Source organism: Eptatretus burgeri, chromosome 1, assembly GCF_056783735.1.
Source record: "Eptatretus burgeri isolate ZD-2024b chromosome 1, Ebu_testis_v1, whole genome shotgun sequence".
NCBI classification, from domain to species: Eukaryota; Metazoa; Chordata; class Myxini; order Myxiniformes; family Myxinidae; genus Eptatretus; species Eptatretus burgeri.
In genome coordinates, this window is record NC_140961.1 from 133,267,030 (window position 1) to 133,289,529 (window position 22,500).

General features: G+C 44.8%; 1 protein-coding gene across 1 annotated transcript in view; it reads left to right on the forward strand.

Moving 5' to 3' along the window:
* Positions 1-22,500, forward strand: part of LOC147035458 (glutamate receptor ionotropic, NMDA 2C-like) — a 343,991-nt gene that overhangs the window by 222,769 nt on the left and 98,722 nt on the right. Inside the window, exon 6 of the mRNA XM_085898846.1 lies at positions 9,217-9,425. Within this exon, the coding sequence (XP_085754972.1) occupies positions 9,217-9,425 (209 nt within the window). The remainder of the gene's footprint in view (positions 1-9,216; positions 9,426-22,500) is intronic.

The following is a 22,500-nucleotide window of genomic DNA, read 5'->3' on the forward strand; positions in this document are numbered from 1 at the left end:
GCTCCGACTCCTCAATCAGCATCTCGAGGGCCCCCAAAAGGATAACCAGTCTGCGCAAAGATGGCTGCGTCATCTGCAAAATCATGGTCAGAGATCTTGACATTCCCAAGTGATGCACCGCAGATTGATCTCTCCGACGTCCTCCCCAAAATGCAATCCATACAAGCACTGAAAAGTGTTGGAGACGGTACACACCCCTGATGAACTCTAGTAACAACTGGAAATAAGTCGAAGATGGTATCACCACATCTCACAGCACTCTCAGTACCAGAGTATATTTCAGACATCAGATTGATCACTTTTGGTGGCACCCCACAAAAACCAAGAATCCTCCAGAGGGCATCCCGATTCACTGAATCAAACGCTTTGCAGAGATCAACGGCTGGAAGCAGCCCCTGCCGAAACTCTCATCTGCATTCGGTGAGGACCCGAAGAGCAAGGACATGGTCAATGGTTGATCTCTTTGGCATAAAGCCTGACTGCTCTGGGCGCTTGTGCTCAAGCAGATGGTGGTGAACCCTATCAATAATTATCCGAGCAAAGATCTTGCCCGGCACTGAGAGCAGCATCACCCATCGGTAAATGTTACAGTCCTGGCAATCGCCCTTCCCTTTACAGAGGGATAACAAGGCTCCTCTTCCAGTCAGTTGGGATTAAGCCTGTGTTCCAGGCAGAGCACAGAACCACATGCAACGACATGATTCCAGAATTTCCACCATCCTTGAGAAGTTCAGCATGGATGCCACAAATCCAAGCAGCTTTACCCCATTTCAACCAGTTCACCATGCCCGGTTTGGCTCAATGGTTGGGGCGGTGAACTTGGGATCCTATGATCCTGAGTTCAAACCCCACTCGGCTGTTGAATTAATACCACGTGGCGTTGACTCTGCTTGTCATCCTTCCGACATTGGCAAAATGAGTGCCAGCATGCTGGTGTACTGTGTCAGAGTGGTGACCCTTCCAGGATTGTGTCCAATAGCCAAGGAATCTCTTTTGGCAGCACCAACGCTCTGCACAGAGGATGGTCCCAATGGATGGATGGATGGAACCGGTTCACGGCAGCCTGTGTTTCCACAAATGAAGGTCGATCACAGTTGATTGGATGGTCAGCAATAGGGATAGTAACATCCCTGACATCCAACTCAACAGCTGGTGGGCCAGCCTGGTGCAGCTGCTTAAAGTAACTGGCCCAGCAGGTCTTCACTTTGGACTCCTCTGTCAAGAGCCTACCACCCTCCGCTCTAACTGCAGTACACAGAGGGACGGGCTTGGAGAAACGCAATGTGCGAATTTCCATGTATGCAGGACGAGAATCACTTCAGCACAGGTGATGCTCTACCCCCTCACAGATTCCTCGCACATAGGCCTCATTGTCCACCCTAAGCACACATACAGTTTTATGCCTCAACTCCCTGAACAGCTCAGCTCTGCCATTAAGCCTGGCTCTGCGACTCTGATTAATGGTATCCAGTGTCCCTTGAGTCACAAAATTCTTCTTCGCCCTCTGGTGAGTTCCAAGACATCCACCGGCAACATCAAGGATGGTGGTCTTGAAGGCACTCCACAACTCTTCAGGATTCCCCAAAGCACCCAGATCCTCCAAATCTCCACTCAGCCTGTTCACAAACTCCTCAGCTACCCTCTCATCCTTGAGCTTGTCAACATCCAGCCTCGGCTGGGATGGTACCATTCTCTGGGATTTTAGCTACAACTTCAGAGTTCCTTCCACAAGCCTGTGGTTATTATTGAGGAACTGAGCACTCCAGAAGGCCCTGCAGTTCTGGATCATCCTCCAGCAACCATCAACAAGCATATGGTCAATATCCTTTGCCATACCACCAACGTTTGAATACCAAGTCCAGCGATGAGCCTGTGGACACAGAAAACATGAAGCAGCCACCCGAAGTCCATGACTTCTGGCAAAGTCATGGAACTTAGTGCTATTCTGGTTCACATGTCCAGACTCATGGGCACCAACACATGTCTCCTAACCATCCCATTCAATTCAATTCGATGCATTGAAATCCCCCAAGACTTGAAGTGTATCTCGCCTGGGGCACTGATCAACCACATAATCGAGCGTGGCGTAGAATGCGTCCTTCATGGTGAGATCACTTGCCTCAGTCGGAGCATATACAGAGACCAGGGAAACGACACCCAAGGAATGATGAATCCTTGGTCTCATAATACACTCATTGACCGGTGTTACCTCAATTATCATTGGAGTCAGCTTATTGGACACAGCTGCAGCAACTCCTTGGGCATGGTAACCATCAGAGCGACCGGACCAAGAGTAGGTGGAACCCCTCACCATGATCTCGCCACTATCCGGTCTCCAAACCTCAGAGAGTGCTGCAATACCGATGTTCAAACCCTTTAGCTCATGTGATAATAGAGACTGATGATCATCCTCTCTTAGAGATTGGACATTCCAGGCACCCACCTGAAAGGACTGCCCCAGGTTAACCCAAGGAGACCACCATCTGGTGGACGACACTTCAGCTCCATCCCGATACCCCCTACCACAATCTGACCCGGGAAGGTTACTCCGTTGTTTTCCTCCTCTCAAAGAGTGGGGGTATCGAAGGCTTTGCCCCAATCCCCTCATCGGGTGAGCTGCCCTGCGAAGGGAAGCTGCACAGGAGGTACTCCCATGGAGTGGGTTTTCAGATTTCTTTGCATTTTTGTGTTTTGCGGAGTGAAGGGTTTCACGGGGGCCGGAGTGCAAATACTGTCACCAACCTCCTAAAAAATAGTTAAATGGGTAAACAAGTTACAAGGAAAGGGTAAACAGTCAATGGGTAAACAAGTTACAAGGAAAGGGTAAACGGTCAATGGATAAACAAGTTACAAGGAAAGGGTAAACAGTCAATGGATAAACAAGTTACAGGGAAGGGGTAAACAGACAATGGGTAAACAAGTCACAAGGAAAGGGTAAACAGTCAATGGGTAAACAAGTTACAGGGCAGGAGTAAACAGACAATGGGTAAACAAGTTGGAAGGAAGGGGTAAACAAAACAGGCAATCGGGAAACAAGTTACAAGGAAGGGGTAAACGGGCAATGGCTAAACAAGTTACAGGTCGGGGGTAAACAGGCAATGGCTAACAAGTTACAAGGAAAGGGTAAACGGTCAATGGATAAACAAGTTACAAGGAAGGGGTAAACAGTCATTGGGTAAACAAGTTACAGGGCAGGAGTAAACAGACAATGGGTAAACAAGTTGGAAGGAAGGGGTAAACAAAACAGTCAATGGATAAACAAGTTACAGGGCAGGAGTAAACAGTCAATGGATAAACAAGTTACAAGGAAAAGGGTAATCAGTCAATGGATAAACAAGTTACAAGGCAGGAGTAAACAGTCAATGGATAAACAAGTTACAAGGAAAGGGTAAACAGTCAATGGATAAACAAGTTACAGGGAAGGAGTAAACAGACAATGGGTAAACAAGTTGGAAGAAAGGGGTAAACAGTCAATGGGTAAACAAGTTACAGGTCGGGGGTAAACAGGCAATGGCTAACAAGTTACAAGGAAATGGTCAATGGATAAACAAGTTACAAGGAAAGGGTAAACAGTCAATGGGTAAACAAGTTACAAGGAAAGGGTAAACAGTCAATGGGTAAACAAGTTACAGGGCAGGAGTAAACAGTCAATGGGTAAACAAGTTACAAGGAAAGGATCAACGGTCAATGGGTAAACAAGTTACAAGGAAAGGGTAAATGGTCAATGGATGAACAAGTTACAAGGAAAGGATAAACAGTCAATGGATAAACAAGTTACAAGGAAGGGGTAAACAAGTTACAAGGAAAGGGTAAATGGTCAATGGATGAACAAGTTACAAGGAAAGGGTAAACAGTCAATGGATAAACAAGTTGGAAGGAAGGGGTAAGCAGGCAATGGGTAAACAAGTTGGAAGGAAGGGGTAAACAGTTATTGGGTAAGCAAGTTATAGGGAAGGGGTAAACAAGTTATTTATTTTTCAGGAACAATTAATATGGCAATAATGGGTAAACACACGTGACCTACATTGGAACCGAAACATGAACAAAACAGATACAGTACATGTGATTAATTCTGCTGGAGAGGTGAACTCCTGTGATTGGTCGTGGTGGTGTGATTGGTCCGTGTGTTATTATTGGTAGGGGTGGTGTGATTAGTGGAGGATCAATGTGTCGGTCCCGTCACAAGTATGCGGGGACAAAGCTTTGAAGGTGTTTTCTATACAATCGAAGGATGCTGAACAAAATGGGCGGGTGTCACCCGAAGATGCTGGCATTTTTTGCTGTGTCAAAATCCAATATGGCCGCTGCCAGAATATAAATTGCCCACTGATTCCCATGCTTGCTACTTCCTGGGTAACTGTCTTTGCTTCCTGGGTCTTGCCACTTCCTGAGTAACTATCTATGTTGCTTGAATTGAATCTTCCCGTGTTGCCTGAATTGTATTAATGCAAGCTACTGGCAAGCTACCAGTCAGTGAGACCGAAACCACTCAGCCCCTGCATATCGGCATTGGTGTGGGAAAGGGCAAATGTGAGAGCAAGTGCACGTATGAGGGTTTGAGCAGAGTGAGCGTAGCACCAATGTTTGAGGCGTGCTTTAGTATGGATGAGGAGAAAGAGGGAGGAATGCGCATGGCATCAGGGGGATGTCCCACTTCGAGATGGACTGGTTATGATTAGAATCAGAGCAGCTTACCCAGGTGTTAGAAAGTACAGACCCCACTCAGGTTGAGCAGACATGCGTGCGGGCCGGCAGAGAATAGTTAGAAATGGATCGGCGTGCTCCCTCCGAGCTTTGTGGAAAGCCCAGAGTGTTTACTGTGGTTCATGTGGGTTAACAATAAAATGAAGAAAAGTGTTTTTGATGATGCTAGGTTACATTGGAGATGCTTCCCCTTCGCACCATTTTCGATGTCTGTGACCGCTGGAGAAAACCGGAATGGGGTAATTCGCTTTTGTGAGGACCCATTGCATCCCAAATTGTTAGTGTTCGGAAGCTCCCTCCCCCTCCCCCCCCCCCAATCGAGCTATTCTGCCAGCGAGCCCTATGAGGCCATGCCACCTCCACATTTATCATCACTGCACGTGCCTTAATCTCAAACTGAGAGATAGGTTAGTCAATGATATTGGGGGGCCATTGGATGATTAGTTTAGAGGGGCTTAGAGAAGCAGGAGATGGGGGTTAGCATAGAGGGACTATTGTGGTAACTAGGTATAGAGCTGGTCAGAACTGAAGCCGACTGTCTCACCTTCAGGCAGTGTACGCTTTTGCCATGACAGCAACATCTGCCGGCTCACAACATCTGTCAGCTCACAACATCTGCCGGCTCACAACATCTGCCGGCTCGTAACATGCTTTCCCACGACATCTGCAGCCACTCTCCTGTCTTGCCACATGCCATCATCCGCCCTGCCATCTGATCTGCCGTGTTTGCTGCATTTTGTGATTTTTACTTGCGAAAATCGAAGATTTTTCTCGTATATTGATTGGTTGCATGCGTTATTCTCTCTGTCTGTTTGTCTGTCCGTATTTATGTTTATCGCCTCCAGGTCACAGTTTTAAACTGATCTTCACAAAACTTCACCACATGGTAGAGTTCATCATAAGCAGGAAGTCTATTGTTTTTGAGGTCAAATGGTCAAAAGGTCAACAAATCTGAGCCAACTTTTTAAAAATCCTCAAATTTCATCTGATTGACTAGAAATTTGAAGATTTATATTTTCGGACATTGAATTCAACCAGCCAATTATTTTTGAGGTCAACATTGACCAAAAGGTCAACATAGGCCCGAGGTCAACAACTGAGGTGGTATTTCTAAAATCCTCAATTTTCATCCGATTGACTTGAAATTTGAAGAGGATTTATAGATTGTCATTGAATTCAACCACCCAATTATTTTTGAGGACAACAAAGACCAAAAGATCAACATAGGCCCAAGGTCAATAACTACAGCAAGGTGGTATTTCTAAAATCCTCAATTTTCATCCCTTTGACTTGAAATTTGAAGAGGATTTCTGTATTTTCTCATTGAATTCAGCCACCAATTATTTTTTGAGGTCAAATTTGTTTTATGAATTTCGCAAGTATCGTGCTGTGCATGACATCTTGTTTATTTATTCATTGGGCCACACGGGCCAAGAAACTTCTATTATTTGAAGGCCACATGAACTGCATGTGATTTTTGTTAGTATTGGGCCACATGGGCCACCAAAATCTCCAGTGGGTGAGTAGCCATCTGGGATATTGTTGAGCAATGGGTGCTGCTAGATCCTGCTGCCACCAAGCACATGTGCAGTGCACATGTGCTTGGTGACTGCAGGATCTATCTAGGGCTCTGATAGACAGCGTTGGGTGAGGGGAGATGCTACCAGCTAGAGATAACCAAACAATTAACCGAGAACTTCGAGGAGCAAGAGGGAGAAGAGGCCCCCCTGGTGCACTTCCCCAATCCAACCACACGTTCTTTAAATGCTTCTGAGTTTAGGTAGTGAGGCTCAAATTTGGCTCATCAGCCTAGCCTCTCTCGGTCTCTCCTGGAGCACCCGAGCCCTGTGGACCTTCCTGGGGCGTCCTCCCACGCTCCTAACCAATGTGGAGCCCTCACTGACTCGCACCATGGATTTGCTGCTCCCAGCACCCACAATGCCCAATTGGCATTCCTGCCTCTGGTCCTCCCTGGGCACCCGGGCTCTATAACTAAATCGCCCACATGGCGTTTGCCAGCAGCTTTTATCTGTCCAGGATGTCCCGGGCCCGGTGCCTTTTCTATGCCACTCTAACCACTGTGCCACATTCCCAGCCATTCACCACACATTTGCACCAATTTATTTTTAATTTATTTTCCATTCTTCCAGCACCAATACCGTTGCAGCTTCCATTTTCCGAAACAACTGAATCCACTCTATCTACCTATCTCTACGATGGGGATTCATCCCAGTAGGAAGGGTGTACTTCTTCACACACATACTCGCTTTACCACTCATAACACACTCCTTTCACATCATCACACACTATAAATTTATGTCGATGCACTTCACCAAATTACATCCACTCCCATCAACCCAACATGCATTCCTCCATAATCTTGTTAGGATGAGAGAAGGGAGGAGGAGGAAGGTGCTCTGAACTATCTCTATAGGCATTAAGCAAGGAAGGTGTCCAATTATGACTCACTCCAACCATACACAAGTTCAGCTTTTATAATAAGTCCAATTCTCCTTTTGCACACAATTTAAATGTTAACTTATAATGTCTCTATAATCTCTACTGTTTGTTCTTACAGTCAGCCTGCCATATCTGGTCTCTATAACCTACCTTATCACCAGGGTCACTGTGGATCCCCCATAGAGACCTTACAGCCTTGGCCGCTACACCCATCGTTCGGATGGGCTCTCCACAGGACCCTTTGCTAGCCATCTCGGTGTCCCCACCCTAACACCAATACTCGTGGGCGTCTTGGTGCCCCCACATTTCCTGCAATAATTTAACCTCACGCTATCCCCCTCCCTTTCTACAGATTGGCATGAAAGTCACATTACCCCTCCCCAGTAAGGCAATCATTCTTAAACTCTTTTAATATACAGGTTTTGTTGTACAGTACTGAGAATATTTAATCAGTATCTGTATGTGCTCCGTCATTCACCTTGTACCACCACGGCAGAGGAGGGTGGAGGGATAGGGAGGGAGCGAGGTGAGAGAAATTTAGCTGGGGTTAATCGACTTTCAAGCCATCCTGTATAGGGATCGTGGGGAACATGTCTCCCACCCCTATATGTCTGTTGGCCCACTTTGTTTTCTTTAAGGTTTACAGAGAGGCGGGTGGGAGGGGGCATGTGGCACGCACACCCTGCACCGTTTTATTTTTGCATTGCAGGTCTTCCACAAGACCCTTTCCCTTTGATTGGATTTTGGCTGTTAGCTCATTGGTCGGTTGGTTGTGATTTGGTTTTGGCTGTTGGCTCATTGGTTGGTTTATTTTGATTGGGTTTTGGCTGTTGGTCCATTGGTTGGTTGATTTTGATTGGGTTCTAGCTGTTGGTCTTTTGGTTGGTTGAGTTTGATTGGGTTCGAGCTGTTGGCTCATTGGTTGGTTGCTTTTGATTGGGTTTTGGCTGTTGGTCCATTGGTTGGTTGCTTTTGATTGGGTTTTGGCTGTTGGTCCATTGGTTGGTTGGTTTTGATTGGGTTCTAGCTGTTGGCTCATTGCTTGGTCGAGTTTAATTGGGTTCTAGCTGTTGGTCTATTGGTTGGTTGAGTTTGATTGGGTTCTTGCTGTTGGCTCATTGGTTGGTTGCTTTTGATTGGGTTTTGACTGTTGGTCCATTGGTTGGTTGAGTTTGATTGGGTTCGAGCTGTTGGCTCATTGGTCAGTTGGTTTTGTTTGAATTTTTGTTGTTGGCTCATTGGTTGGTTAGATTTGGCTCTTGGTTCACTGGTTGTTTTTGGCTGTTGGTTGCTTTTGATTGGTTTTTGGCTGTTGGTCCATTGGTTGGTTAGATTTGGCTCTTGGTTCACTGGTTGGTTGGTTTTGATTGGGTTTTGGCTGTTGGCTCATTTGTTGGCTGGTTGGTATTTATTGAGTTTTGACTATTAGCTCATTGGTTGGTTGGTTGGTTTTGATTGGGTTTTCGCTGTTGACTCATTGGTTGGTTGGTTTTGATTGGGTTTTCACTGTTGACTCATTGGTTGGTTGGTTGGTTGGTTTTGATTGGGTTTTCACTGTTGACTCATTGGTTGGTTGGTTGGTTTTGATTGGGTTTTCACTGTTGACTCATTGGTTGGTTGGTTGGTTTTGATTGGGTTTTCACTGTTGACTCATTGGTTGGTTGGTTGGTTTTGATTGGGTTTTCACTGTTGACTCATTAGTTGGTTGGTTGGTTGGTTTTGATTGGGTTTTGGCTCTTGGCTGTTGGCTGTTGTTTGTCCACACATTGGTTGGTTGTTCTTGGTTGGATTGTAGTTATTGTTGGTTTGTTAGTTTTGGCTGTCGATTAATTGGTTGCCCAATTTGTTTGCTTGCTAGCAATTTAAAGTCGAACATCTTTGCCATTATCTTTTGAAGCCATGAAACTTGCAGTTTACACTTTGTGTGCTGGTTTAACATGAGACATATGGCTTTAAACACTGCAGTTGCAGGATATTGCAAAGCTCATGATCATCTCGTTTTGTAATGGGATGTCTGGTTATCTGCCTACTAACATGCACTCCCTGAATCAGGTGGGAAAATGGGAACGAGATTCGCTCGTCCTCACCTACCCGGTGTGGCCACGGTACGAGTTCTCGGAATCGAAAGCGACTGACGATCGGCACCTGAGCGTCGTTACATTGGAAGAAAAGCCATTTGTGGTGGTGGAAGATGTGGATCCTTTGACTCGCATGTGCATGCGGAATACAGTTCCCTGCCGCAAGCAAGTGAAGATGAAAAAGTGAGTGAAAAGTGTACACAGTACTCCGTTTGTCTCACGTCTCATAATCTCACCCTTAACATGATTCGAACTGCTTCAAACCACCATGTGGGACCATGATTGACACCCAAACAAATGAGCCCCCACTTTCAATGAGGTCGAGAAGCAATTGTTGCATTTTCTCAAAAACCTTTGGACACCTTTTATACGTGTCGTTTCCTGCAACACCTATGGGGATTTTGATTTGACAAAAAATGAATAACCTGATGCATCGGTTGTGCTTCCCCCGAATATTGTTTTTTTTAGTTTGACATTTCAGCATGATGATGTCATAACTCTATCCATTGAAAATTGCTTGGGTTTTGGTTGTAATTAAATGCTGAATATTAGTTTGTCATGTGCAGTGTGTATCAAGAAAAATACCTTCAAGAAAACTGATATTCCAAAAGATACAAAAGATGGAACAAAACGTGAAAACAGGGAGGTACAGGTAGGCAGTTACTCAGGGTAAAATGGATCATAGATGGATTTGGGGTTAGAGAACGAGGTGGTGGGGTGCAGTCACATCGAAGGACACAAGTGAATACAAGTGAGAGATGTGATTGCACCTTCAACGTAAACAGTTAAAGGGCTAGTGGAAGACAGCCTGTGCGACCTGACAGATTTTCAGTGAAACAGACGACAGACATTGCAAGCCCGTTGCTAAGATTGAAGACAGAGATGTTCCTCTGTCAGCTTACAATGGCTGAAGATGAGCTTACCTGACAGTTTCCCAGAAAGTGATGCAAATACGAGGCAATGTCTTGCCAGTTAACCAGGTGGTTATGTAGAACCCCTCCCTGCATTATGGAGGTATACTTAATGGTACCGCAGATGAAGGCCTTGTACACCTTTCCAAGTTCTGAGTGGAGAAGGTTCTCACTCCACCGAGGATGTCCAATAAACTGCTGGTCTCAGAAGGCACTTTATTAAGTACAAGCAGATAACCCGGTTCCACCTGGCTGTTGTAAGGGAATTGGTTTCCAATAGAGTGTGGAATGTTTAGGGAGTTTGCTAGGAATGTCCTTTGACAGCATATCAGGGACCCGTGGAAATTCCACGTAATGGGGAATGTGACTTCAAATCCTCAACCCCTCCCCCACCCCCTCCTCCCATCTCCAAGTCTTCAAACCCCATCCCCACCCCAAGTCCTCAAACTACCTCTCCCAGCACTCTGTCCCCTCTCTGCCCCCCACCACAACTCTCTGTCCTTACCTCTCCCTTTCTTATTCAACTCCTCAATACCATCCCTCCCACTCCCCAGCCGAAGCCTCAACCTTTCCTAAATCTGTCCCTTTTCTGATCCCCACCCCTCGCTCCAACTTTGTCTTCCACTCCCCCTTTCTTCTTCAAGTCCCCAACCCCAAGTCCACATAACACTTACTAACTGTTAAAACTGCAAAGGTTTCTTGGTAAAGTAAATGGACGACAAGATAATGATATATTGGATGGAATTAACTGAATAGTTTGTGGTTATATTGCTTTTTACTTCCGGTGGATGTGTGAATCAGCAACTCTGAGCCTATACACCACCCATGTGTGCAACCTAGACACAAAAATGGACATAAGTCGAAATTGCATGACCACCGATATTTGTAGACCACCGTATGCACTGTCCGGAGCCAAGAGTTCTTAAATGAGGTATCATTCAGCATTATATGTGCTGTGGTTATGAGATTTACATCGTTCAAACACAATCTGGCAAATTTATATTTATATCGGTAGATACTGTTGAACTGCGACATTCACGATTCCACTATTCGCAGTCCCTAAGTATTTGCGGTTCATAAAATGTGACCTGCTTCTACATTCATGGCCCTGTGCTTCACTTTTTCGTGACAGTATTCACGGTTCTTCTGACCTACTTCTACATTCATGGCCCTGTGCTTCACTTTTTCGCCACTGTATTCGCGGTTCTTCTGACCTGCTTCTACATTTGCAGCCCTGTGCTTAACTTTTTCGCGACCGTATTCGCGGTTCTTCTGACCTGCTTCGACATTTGTGGCCCTGTGCTTCACGTGTTCGCAGTTTTTCACGGTGGTATTGGTAGTTCTTTTCACGGGGTTTTTTATTTTCCCTCATGAATTACGAACCGCCGGGAACCTATCCCCTTTTTCCCATTGAAAACAATGCCCGACATTCGTGTATTCCACATTTGCGGCATTTTTCAGGAAATATATATATATATATATATATATATATATATATATATATATATATATATATATATATATATATATATATATATATATATCGACGGTTATGGCAATGACACACAACATATAGCAGTTCCTGAGATAGTTATTTCATAGATAGTACTTGTTACAGATAGTGTCCTCCTTCCCTTGTGTCTCATTTATTACAAAGGAAATATGCATTGTGAGGGATTAGTTTGGTTTTTTCCCATTTTCTCAACAATTTTCTATCTTTTAGTTTAAAACCCCATTGAAATCGCATGCGCCAACTCATTAGCATATTGCTGCCAAAACCCCATTCAAATCACGTGCCGGAACTCAACCGCCATACCACTTTCAACCACCATTACAAAACATCGCTGCAACATAAATATAATTAATACACCATCCTGATAAATTCATACATTAACTTTTATCACTGATTAGCTTTATAAAACATGCCCTTTGCTGTTTCAAACCCTTCCCAGAGTTCCTCCACAGCTCCAAAGACATTCAATAATTGTACACTCATGAGAATCCCAATGCTACACACCCCTTCAGCTGCCGGACCAGTTTCATCGCTTATTGCTGAATCATCAGAGACGGTGTAAACAGAAATGAATACCAACGAGGCTCCCAAGCACATACCACGTGTTAACGTCAAAAGCAGGGATACTCATGTATGTACTATTTGTAGGGATTTGTGCCATTGAAATGTAGCATTGGGATTCTCATGTGTGTACTCTGAACATCTTTAGAGCTGTGGAGGAACTCTCGGAAGGGTTTAAAACAGCAAAGGGCTTACCTTGGGGAGTCTTTCAAGGTTGCTTTATCCAACTTCTTCGGCTGGAAGAGCATGGGAGGAGTCGATTTATTTCTCGACATGACTTCATTTCAAGCATGGTGTGATAAATCTTACATGATGGTGCAAGTTATTTATGTGATATATGAAGTGAGGAAAATCCAGAGTAGAGAGCATGCACCTTTACTCCTGAATCTACAGTATTATTCCCCATGAGTCGAAATGGCAATCTGTGTCATGATGCATGCTCGACATATGGTCATATGTACATTTGATAATTACCTCCACCATCGAAGGTGGACGGAGGTTATGTTTTCAACCCTGTCTGTCTGCTTGTTTGTCTGTGAACAGGATATCTCAAAAAATTGTGGACTGATTCGGACAAAACTTGGTGGACAAATTGGATGTGTGATAAGAACTAATTAATTCTATTGGTACATAGCAAGTACTCATGTGGAATGAGAGTGATTTTTATGACATCATAGGTGCCCTCGTTATGACATCATAATTGCATATGTAGAACGCCACATCCGATGAGTATGAACATTTTGAGGATCATCTTGGGATAAAATGGTCCACAGAAAAAAAAAAATCATGACGTCATCGGACACATGATTCGACAGCCATATTGTTAAAAAAAAATATATATATATTCTCTGAAGTGGTTAAACAGATTGAGGTGAAACTTTACACATATGACTGCCTGTCCATGAGGAACAAAGGGTTCACACATATGATGTCATTGGTCACGTGGTTTGACAGCGATATTGGATTTACCCTAAAACCTATAAAAAATATTTTCCAGAACGGCTGGACAAATCGAGGGGAACTTCACACAAGTATTCCCCAAGCCATGGGTGTACAAGTGGCACATAGCAAACACTCCTCATGGGGAATGAGTATGGAATTTTTATGACATCATAGGTGCTTGCCTTCATTATGATGTCAAAATTGCACATGTAGAATGCTACATCTAATCAGTGGAAAAAATTTAGAGGGTCATCTGGGGATAAAATGGTCCACCAAAAAATTTTGATGACGTTATCGGTCACTTGATTCTGCAGCCATCTTGTTTTTCTATTTTTTTAAACCTTCAAAAATCTTCTTCTCTGAAATGGCTGAAAAGATCGAGGCGAAACTTTACACATACGACCGCCTATCCATGAAGAACAAAAGAGTCACACATATGATGTTATAGCTTACATACTTTGGCAGCCATATTGAATTTACCTGAAAACCTATTAAAAAAACAATACACCACTGGCGAGGGTTTGCAATCTCTGATTGTTCCTTTTTCTTGTTACATTTGGAATTGCTCGTTGAATGAAACATTTCATTTGTGAGCATTCCTTCATTTCCCAACTCTGGATATAGTTCTCTCCATCCGTGTCAAGTTGGAGTGAGTGATTTATTCTCCCTCTGAACTGTAACTATTTTCCAATTGGCCGGACGAGCTGCATGCAATCGGTCAGCTTACACTTGAGATCAAGGTGTTTTCACTGAAAAGCATTATGGGTTTGCTTCCCAACAAGACCATGAAATTTGCCTCAAAAAAAAAAGTAACTTTAATGTTGCATCCCCCTCCCCTGGCTAACTCGACGAAGTCGTTATCATTGTTGTTCTTTTTCTTCTTGAAAATGCATCACATAACTGTGAGTAGCAGCATTTTCTGAAACCCAATATGGCTATGCCGACAATGCAACACACCCTTGTAGGTTAGGGCAGGAATTTGTAATTTGTTCAGGGTGCCATCAATAGCTCACCTCCTCTTCGCAAAGGGCACTATGGGATATTTAACATCAAACTAGTGCTGGGAGATGATGCCCAGTTTAACGTCCACCCAAGGGATGGTACACACATTGATGCCTGATCACTCTGCCTGCAACACACTAGGATGACAGTTTGTAGCTGGGCCGATATTCTAAACCAGGATAGACGGCTCAGAGACGAGTGTGCATACCTCTCTGGCCTGGCCTAGGCCATCCTGCCAGCCCTGTTGTTGTTCCTTTTGTTGATTTCACCTCCAGAGAATTGTTAATGGCTTATTTTACAAATTACACATTTATAAGCCCCAGTATGACCTGCAGGAGGAAACATAATGCCAATATAATATGGAGTCTTGTACAATAGTGAGGACAGGTGCTGTTCAGTGTACTGCGACAAATGTAAGGGTAGGTGATGTTCAATGTACTGAGAGTATGGGAAGTAAGGGTAGGTGATGTTCAGGGTACTGAGAGTATGGTAAGTAAGGACATGTGCTGCATAGTATACTGAGAGCGACATCACAAACCACTGGAGTAGTTTTCTCGGAAGCATGGTATTATTGGTGTACAAGAAACATTCAGAGTAAAGCTGGATTTGGATTGTGAATAGTGAACCCAGCCTTGACAAAAAATGAACATTCAATGATACAGAGAGGACATATCTCATGAAGAGATTCTAACATCACTGCTCGACACCCATTCATTTCCACGTCCGATCGTTGTACCGCCATTCGAGCACACGCTCGCTCGACACGCCTCAGCTTTGTCGTGCAATTCAGGGCAATGTGCCTTTGTGTATTCTGTGTGATGGGCACAAAGCTTTGACTTGCTATCAAGGGGGCTGTGGATGAATCATTAGTAGGTTTTATCTGGACTACAAGCCATTAATATAAGGCACTTTCAAACGCAAGTAAACAAGTGCTGGCTCTCTATAATTGAGCTTTTCTTGTCCCCTTCGACTCCAACACCACCTGCGGTTTTATGTAGTCGCATCGCAAGGCCGATAGCTCTAAGTTGGCTCTCTCATCTGTGTACATTCGAAGACATAAGATTCTGTGGCGTTTTTCATATGCATACCCTTTGGGTTGGTACAACAGCCATAAAAGCCCTGCATATTGTTTTGGTAGATAGGGTGTGCTGACAAATTTGGTATTGGCGTTGTGATAAGCTGCACAGAACTCAACAGGTCATCTCTTCCGAAATGATGATAATAATAATAATGAGAAACCAATAACCAGTTTAACCAATCTACCTTTACAAAACATTGTGTATTTGTATGTTTGTCCTGCTTCATAAGGACGATTTGAGTCGGGTTTTCAAGACCAATCTTTTAACACGACTATGTGTTCACTGCGGTCTATTTTTCAGGATAAAAAAAAAACTCAAAAAACATTTTCCATAAAAGAGAAATTGTGTCTCTTTTATTGGAATTGTTGATGGTGACTTGCAAAGCAAGCCTCAAGGGCGGTACACAGAAATGTTTTTTTAAAATAACAACAAATACAAGCAACAGGGAGGTAAAATTCCCTGCACGAGATATGCAGCGAACGAAGAGTAAAACGAGTGTTCATTTACGTCTGTAGGATGTCTCATAAATAAAGAAGATATTAGCACACTTGACGCTAGGTCAAGGCTTCAGACTTTGGCACGCTCGCGAGGCTGTACCACCGAAACAAAACATCCCAGAAGATAAAGAAAATAGTCACATATGTACTGTACATGTGGTGTTTTAAAATAATGCATTTTCTTGCTATGAAACTTCATATCTTCCAATCTCCATGAATATTTTGAATAAAATAATTCCAACTCGTCATTTTTGACAGACAAACTTTTATACCAGTAATGATAAAAAAAAAAATATATATATATATATATATATATATATATATATATATATATATATATATATATATATAATGTGTATCTATTGTGCCTGATGAAGCCGGCTGTGAAGCCGGCGAAACGTTGCCCTGAGACCAGGTCTGCTCTCGCTTTTTTGCTCAAATTAGAATCGATGGAGTTTTTTTACTTTTGGTTGGAAGCGCCTTCTTCTTCTTTAAAAATATGTGTGTGTACATGTACATATATATATATATATATATATATATATATATATATATATATATATATATATATATATATATGGATATGTATACATATTCATAATACATATACACATGTATATATATATATATATATATATATATATATATATATATATATATATACATACATATACACATATATATGTAATTACTAGCGGAAAAGCACGTCTGTCAAAAACGCAACCCCTCCTCGCCACCCATCTTGCCGTGTTCTGGTGACTGGACGAGGGTCATATCAATCCCGCGTGCTAACCCGGGACATTCCCAGCGAGATGCGGTTGGTGCTATTAACATACATTTCTTGTCCCTGCATCATGCGGTTCAAGTACAGCCCGAGCTGTGCAGCACGCCTCTGTTTATTGGCGAATTGTGGAGATGTGGAGGTACGAGAGGTGCGTGAATATTTTTCCCGTGTGCAGGAGGTGTTGTTGGTCGAAGTGGTGAGTTTTTGTTGAGTGAGGGGTGAGCAAGGTGAGATGCCATTGGAAATTGGTGTGCAGATTTAAATGAAATGGCGCGCCATGCGCGTGCTGCATTGTGTTTGTTCTTTTGTTGATTCTCTCACGGGAAGCTGCGTGGTATGTTTGCCATTATATTCATATCGTGGTGTGTTTGTTTGCTGGTTTGATTTGTACCATGGCTAAAAGGAAAGGGTTGGAATAGAAATCAGAATAGAAGATAGAGATAAAGTAAATAGACCGAGCTATAAGACCCACGCAATGCTCTTCGTCCCGTTAACCCACTGGACATGAGGGGAAGTTCTAACTGCACGAAGACTCACCCAATAACTGCCTGGGGATCACTCTATGTTGGGTGCCATTGCCTTAGAGTCATTCAGTTTCAAAAAACCACAACACTACCCCCCTCCCTGTTGCTAGACTTGACACGAGTCATTGAATATTCGTGTGGCATATAGGTGTAGTTTCCCCAAGGACGCTTTACCAATGGATCCCTGAGTGTGACATTTCAAATAGATGTCCCAAAAATAATGAACCTAGTGCGTTGCATATTTGAGCGAGCAGACTCGTACGGACATCCTGATGCGACATTTCCGGAATTGAACTAAACAAACAAGTGGGTTAAAACTACATACATTTCGAATATTTACATTACCAAATGGACCTGTGACTCAAGGGAAGAAAACACAGCAAATGAAAAAATTGCGGATGAGTGCAGCAGCAGGTGGTCATGCAGCCTGGCGTCTTCAGGGTCCAAAATGTTTGTTGTTTTTTTCCTGGCTGCTGGAGGCAACTCACCCCAACACGGAAGGCCACATGCCGTCTCACAGTCCATTTGAACTGGCCTTTATCAATAAAGAGATCCCGGCTGTCCAAATGCAGTCCCCGGTAATGCGGCTGCCTGCATGGCAGTCCCTGCAAACACTTCCACAACAGATGGTCTTGGGGCACATAGCAAGGTTCAGCGATGATATGGCAATGTGTAATAAGTGGAGTCAAGGCAAATAAAGGCATGGGTAATGCATGGCAAATGGAGTCAAAGCAAAGGCATGGCAAAGGCAGACCAAGTAAGGTGCAGTAGGTCGGCATGTGAAGCTGACCGGCCTCATGGTGGTAGCTTGTAGTTGTGGAGGGAGTGTGGTGGCGTTGGCCGGTATGAAGACCCTACGGTGTCTGCCCCCCCCCCCACCCCATCATATTGCCAATGCCTGTCCATGTCCATACCCACCACCGTTAGGTTGTAACAAAGTAATAAGATTTAGAATTTTTTTTTTTTAATATGTATGTCCCTAATCCTCTTATCATCTTTGTTTGGCTAACCTGGCCTAACTGTCCATTCCCAATCCCGAAGGTTCCTTTAAAGAGGATCGAGAAAGAATCAAGTAAACCTGTCCAGAGCCTCGGGATAACTCCCACAGGCTTCAGCATTTCCATGATGAGTCCAGCGACCTACGAACATTGAAGGGATGGATGGTGTGAAGGGGTACACATATTCTAATCTATCCTATCACATTAATCTTTAAACTATCCCCAGGGCTTTTCAACATGCCTCTCTCTTTAAACTCTCGGTTCGAGCGACCACAATTCCCGTCGCCTATGTTGGTGTTCATTACTAATTTGGGCCTGGCCAGCAAATTTTCCTCCGTGCTCTCGCACAATTTTGTGGCTGGACAGCGTGACTCCAATGGCAGATCTGCCCACCTGCCGACTCATTCTTCAGTACCCCGGGTCGCTGAGGCTGTCTCCGAGCCTTCCTAATCCTCACTAACGTGGGGAATGCCCTCACTGGCACTTCCCCCTCAATGCCCCCATGGCATTTTGGCACTCCGGGTCCCTTTCCCCGGGGTACCAATGCCCATTACCTACTCTAAGTCCTTGGTCCCTTTGACCCACAGCCTACTCTGGCCGATTACTCCGGCGCCCGGGGTGCCCTCTACTCAATACTCACCTTTCACAAACCATGCTCCCAGCCAGTTAATCGTCTCCTGCACCCTGCAAAACGTTTCGTGCCTTCGTTCAACACCAACCACAAAACGACATCCCTTTGTTAATTTGACTATCCAGCGAAATAATATTACTCTAACCCCGGGTTCCCTTGGGTGGGATTCACTCATCCCCCCAATCATTCATTCGCACCATGCATTCCACATTCATTCATCGGGCCCGCTGACCCGCATTCACTCATTTTTTTTCAATTCATACCGACACTCTACGAGCTAAGTGCCCCGAACTAACTCGTGCTCCCCGTCATCCCTTACTCTAATGCACGTTCCATTTAATTCGATATAGCTAAGCTATGTCTCCACTACACGTTCCATGGCTGTCCTTGTTCCCAATGATCTCTACTTTCTAACCTAAATTCCCCTAACTAATGTTCCCGGGCCTACATGGAGGACTGCTTCTAATGCCTCCATGCGGCCGGTCTATCTTATGCGAAACCCTTCCCCTAACTAGTACTCATTTGCCCTGGCAGGATGTTCACTACATCCTAGCTGGGCTTCATCTTCCCGCGAACAGTCTTAGTGAGCCTTCTGCCTCCACGGGGGTGGGCGGCAGCACACCCATCGCCTCTTAATCAATACAAATGCTTGCACTGGCTTTTTGGCGATTTCTCATGGGAAACGCCAATGTGTTCGAGTCCAACACACCCACTGTTCATGCTGCGGGATCCTCGCCGACGTCACTCGCATACGGGCCGCCCCGTGAGCTTCGCCACACCCACTCTTACTCCGACCGTGTCAAGCCACCTGGCGGCGGTCCCGCAGCCGTTTTCACATGTGCCAGGTGTCCCGCGAGCACCACTCGCGTCGCGCAGCACGTCGGGTCTTGGACATGGGCTTCGATGGGAAATTTTTTTCCAAATTCCGATCATCCCTTTGTTTGCTCCCCTTTTAGCCGTCCGCGCTCCAGTAATTTATCCGGCATGGAGCGTTTCCACGCCGGCTCCACGAAAGCCATAAGCACTTCATGTAATGGTCCACGCTTGGGCGGTCTGCCAAGCACGGACCGCACACACTCTCGCACACACCATACCTCACATGCAGAGTCCCATGGAGGCGGTGCAGTTTCCAAAATAACTATCATGCTCGGGAGGCTCGCTTCTCCCATCTGTCACACTACCCGTTACTCCTGCCTGAGTCGATGCGTGCCCCCGCACGCTCTCGCGCACTCATCCTTGCTATGTTTCTCACGCTCTGCAAACACTCTGGCACAATCATACCGGGGGCTTATGTTAGTCCAAGAGATCCCGGGGCTTCTACCCCCCCCAAGACCCATCATGTACCCTTTTGCATCACGTGCCCACTCCACCTTGCAAAGTCTTACCTTCACTGGACTCACCTGGTCGCCGTCTTCCTTAAGGGGGCATATATGCTCTCTCTTTTTTCCCGAAGGAGGTTATCCTGACTCTTACATCGGGTCTCAAGACATTCAACAAGCTCAATCTTAACGTCCTTCACCTCTTGTTTTATTTGTGTATGCTCCTCTTTTACTTTATGTAATACATCCTTCACCCGTTCCATGTCTCTTTGTGACTTAATTCCTCCTTTGTGGCCCCCAATTCCCCCTTTGTTTCCTGCTGGCCTTGTTTTAAATTTTGCATCGCGTTCGTGTTTTTCCCAATCTCGACTTCCAATTGCGCTTCTCCTTTCGTTATTTCCGCCATCCCCTGTCCGAGTTTATCTACTTCTCGCTTAACCGTCATTATTTTATTCATCACTTCTTCCTTACCCATCATCATTGCAGTCTAAACACCTTCCACATTTTCCTTCAACCGGTTAATTTCCTCACGGACTGTCCTGATCTCATTTGCGAAATTCCGGTCCAAGTTTTGCATCTCGCCATTTACCTTTGCCAGCCCATCGTCCAGACTTTGCTGCCCGCCTTTACCTTTTCCAGCTCCACCTTCATTTCCTCCTTGATGCTATTGCCCATCACTTGCGTATTCCATTTATTTCATCCCTCAGTTGTTTTTGTCCTGCTTGTATATTTCCTTCCATTTTATCCATCCTTTGTTTCATTATTTCCAACATCTGATTCATCTCAAAAGGCTTTGGCAAAGCCGATCTGCTCCGATCGGGTATGGATCCCAAAGCGATTGCTAAGTCCTCCATGAGGGAAATTTGATGGTGGGGGTCCCCAACCAAACATCGTTGATGTCCGGGTTGCCCCCAACGTTACCTCTGGGTATTGCTGCAGGGAATGATCTCCCTCAAAGCTGTCGTCCTGAGCCATGGATGCTTCTAACATTGTTGTTTCAAAACCCACCTGAACCAGCTCGTATTGGTCTGCCATGGTCCCAACAAATAATTAAATAAAATTAATGCTCAAACCTGCTCTTAATTTTGGGGTTGCGTGAAGCACACCCCAGGCTCAAATCTCACATCTGACCACCAAATTGTTCAGGGTTCACACCACTCCTGACACCAAAGTGTTGTGGACCCTGGGGTCGGGGGCGAAAAGACCACGAGGGGGAAGCTACCTCGGGTTCCCACCAGACTCTCCGGAATCGCAAGCCGTCACGCACCAATACCTTTGTAACGCTGCGGGTCGCTAATCGATCTTGAGCGCCAATAACTCGACCACGTGACTTAGGGTCCTCCGTCTAACGCAGTGGTTTTCAAACTTTTTTTAGTGGCAACCCAATTTCAGAACCTCTCTACATCGCGCGACCCAAAAGATTCAAAACCCAATTCATAATATATAAGATAAGATTTCATATGACACAAGAACATTGACTGTTTACTTTATTCACCATCGTCATGTTTTCAAAGACGAGTAAACGGAGAATAGCCGACAGTATCCAAATAGTACAGTTGAATGTTTCAGAAGTTTATTCCGAATGACATTTAGATATATCAGTGAAAAGGATGAGCCTGTTTTTCAGAAACCAACTTCTCTATTCGTGGAGAAGTAGATGACAATGCCAGGATCATATCATGCTCCATTTCTAGGCGATTTCTGTACTTTGTTTTAAGCACCATCATGGTGGAGAACGACTGCTCACAAAGGTATGATGAAGGATATGGCATGAGAACCTTAATGGCGCGCCATGACAGGGTCGGGTACGACGGCAGCATTTTGCACCAGAATGTCGACAATGAATTCGTCCGCGCAAGAGCCTGCACTCCTGAATCCTGCTGGAGCTGTACAAGCTCTTCCTGTGCTGCATCATCTTCATCAGCAATCGAGTCCAGTGGAGCCGTGAAAGGGTCCCGAACCAGAGAAAAGGACTGCACATCCAGCTCAGGGAAATGGTGCTCGAACTGTTCAATGAGCGACCGAAGGTGGCGTGCTATCTCCCCAGAAAGACAGTCGAGCTCAGTATCATCGTACTGGCAGGTTGTTAGATGCTCTACTAGAGGGGGGGGGGGGGAAGGCTGAAGCGCTTAACAGCTGCTTTGTCTGCCAGTAATTTTAGAGTCGCCAGAAATCCGCTCATTTTGTCGTGAAAAATCATGAGGTTGGCGTCTTTGCCTTGGAGGAAGTGGTTGAGGACATTGAGATGTTCAAAGATGTCAACGAGACAGCACAGTTCTGACAGCCAAGAGTCCGACTCAAGCAACGCTACCCATGCCATTTCCCCTTGTGTGCGTAGGAACTCCTTCAGTTCATCTTTGAGCTTGTAAACGCGCAGAAGGTTTCCTTGAGATAACCATCTGACATGAGTGTAGAATAGTAAATTATTATGGTCGGTGTCCATCTCCTGGCAGAATAGCCTGAATAACCTAGTGTTGAGGGCACTCAATTTGATGCG